At 42.5% G+C, this 2,372-nt stretch overlaps 1 protein-coding gene across 2 annotated transcripts in view; it reads right to left on the bottom strand.

Annotated features, from left to right (window-relative positions):
• Window positions 1-1,112: 1,112 nt before the first annotated feature.
• The window catches only part of PLGRKT (plasminogen receptor with a C-terminal lysine), a 61,514-nt gene continuing 60,254 nt past the window's right edge, over window positions 1,113-2,372 (bottom strand). For both annotated transcript variants that reach the window (XM_008048254.2, XM_008048255.1), the window contains one exon: window positions 1,113-1,512. In XM_008048254.2, coding sequence (XP_008046445.2) covers window positions 1,391-1,512 — 122 coding nt within the window. In that variant the 3' untranslated portion in view covers window positions 1,113-1,390. The remainder of the gene's footprint in view (window positions 1,513-2,372) is intronic.

Genomic DNA, 2,372 nt, shown 5'->3' with positions numbered 1-2,372 from the left:
CTGCAACTAAAATCGCAACAAACCATATGTTGATGTTTTGTCAGCTCCTTCAGGTAAGGACCCCATTATATTCATGCTTGTTCCCAACTTCAGATTTCATCTCCTACTATTCTCCCTGACCTATTTCTATGCTTGGTCATGCACCATCTCAGAACCTTTCCTCTGGCTACTAACTTTGCCTAGATAGCCCTCCCCTGTCCCCACACCCTGTCCTTCAGAGAACTGGCTCGTTTACCATTCACACCTCAGCTCGCATGTCACCTCTGCAGAAAGGCGGTTTCTGCAGTTCCAGGTCGAAAACAGCCCCACTCCATTCTCCTAATCTTTCCCTTCTCACACTGTTTTATTTCCTCTGAAGCATTTGTCACATGGGAAATGACCTCGTTTGCCTCCATGTTTGTGTCTTGTCTTCTCCAATTCTCGCCCCCTTCACTAGAACACATTCCCCGGCCCAGGAGGCAGGGCCTCGTCTCCTTATTCACTTATGTAGCTCTAGGTGCCTACAGTCATGTCTGGCACAGCGTAGGTATCAATAAACACCTCTGGGGTGAACATGTTGGATGCAGAGTTTGAGCCTGGGAAAACGGGCATAAACAGGAATCTTGGATGAAGAGGTTTCCCAGTGAGTCTTATACAAGCAAAGCATCCTAGTCAGCCTCCCTGTCTTCCTACCTCTCTAGCAACTATGCCATGGTGATTATGTGAATGTTAACTTTCGTCTTTGCAGACATTCTTTGCACTTTAATCACGAGTCAAGGCCTAACCTTTTAAAGGTCTTTTAGAACACAGACACTGGAGCCAAAGTGTCGAGTTTCAGATCCAAGCTGTGGCCAAGTACAGTCTTGGGAACACAGTCCACCTTCTCTGTGCCTCAGTTTCCACATTTACAAAATGATTCCTGCCCTGTGGAATTCATGCGATGATCACAAGAATATGTACAAAACACCCGGCACAGGACCAGTCATAGTAACTGCCGTATACATGCTAGACATTAATTCTGGTTGTTTTCCGACACATGGAGACAAGACACAATCGGCAAATTCAAATAATAGGAAATTGAATGTGATGCAGAAAGTATATGTGACAGAGAAGTGAGAGCAGCTGGGCATGTGTCCTGGAATTCAAAACAATATAATTTATTAATTTTACACGTAGATACGTGTAATGCACACATACATAGAAGAAACATGAAAGTTATCTAGATTGCCTCCATGATTTTGTGTTGAATGTTACAAATTTTATTTTAAAATAGTTTAACAAAATGCATCTTGCATCTTAATAATTTAAAATAAAATTCATTATATCAAAATTTCAAGCATTTAAAAAATTGTAAAAACCATGATTCAAGCAAATAATTCTGGGCTTTGAGATCCAGTAGGTAAACGTGATTTCATTTGTCTGTGAAGAATTTGCTCTGTTCCCTTCTGGTTTTTTCAAGGCTTTCAAAGGTGATCATTCCTTTTGGCAGCTGCAGCATATTCTTTTCTGCTTCCAGGATCTCCTCAGCTTCACCTTAAATAAAGCAGAAACACACAAAGTGACAACAGGGTCATCAGCGTTTTGTGAGGCCTGTTCCGACGCGGTGTGAGCTGAGTTCCCAAACCTCACAGTCAAACATTCCACCTGTTTTCCTCAAAGAGTGACACCCCTCCCAGAGGAACACGGGGATGAACTCTGGAAACTCATAAGCAAGTCACATGCTAAAGATGCTTTTGACAGGTGAGAGAAAGAACATCAAGTAAGTGACCTTTCTTTCCTTTGAGCCAAAGTCAAAATGGTCAGTATTCATTCTGTTTGGAGGGGTCAGAATGGTGAAGCCACAGAGCTCTCCTGCTGCCCTTTAGTATGCCATAAATGATAGCAGAGAAAATAAAGCGCACTAAAAATTCTAATTTTTCAGAAAAGCTCATCTTTGACCTGATATCACTTGTAAACAGTCAAAATAATATTAAATCTCTTTATTTTGTATACATACACACATACACATTTTAACAAACAATTTGTCTTTCAAACAGCTACACAATACAGTAATTTCTTGGACCCAGTGATATTTGGAAGCTTTGATTGTTAAAGATTAATTAGCACATTTTATTTTTTATTTTTATTTTTTTTGAGTTGGAGTCTCACTCTGTCGCCCAGACTGGAGTGCAGTAGCTGCTCCTGGCCACTGCAGCCTCGACCTGCTGGGCTCCGGCGATCCTTCCGCCTCAGCCTTCCAGTAGCTGGTACTACAGGCGCGCGCTACCACGCCCGGCTAATTTTTTTATTTATCGTAGAGATGAGGTCTTGCCATGTTGCCCAGGTGGGTCTCGAACCCACGGGCTCAGACAATCCACTCACCTCAGCCTCCCAAAGGGCAGGATTACAGGCTG

Source organism: Carlito syrichta, unplaced genomic scaffold (genome assembly GCF_000164805.1).
Source record: "Carlito syrichta isolate Samal-C Ts95f unplaced genomic scaffold, Tarsius_syrichta-2.0.1 Scaffold123284, whole genome shotgun sequence".
NCBI classification, from domain to species: Eukaryota; Metazoa; Chordata; class Mammalia; order Primates; family Tarsiidae; genus Carlito; species Carlito syrichta.
This window is presented reverse-complemented; position numbering and strand designations above follow the sequence as displayed.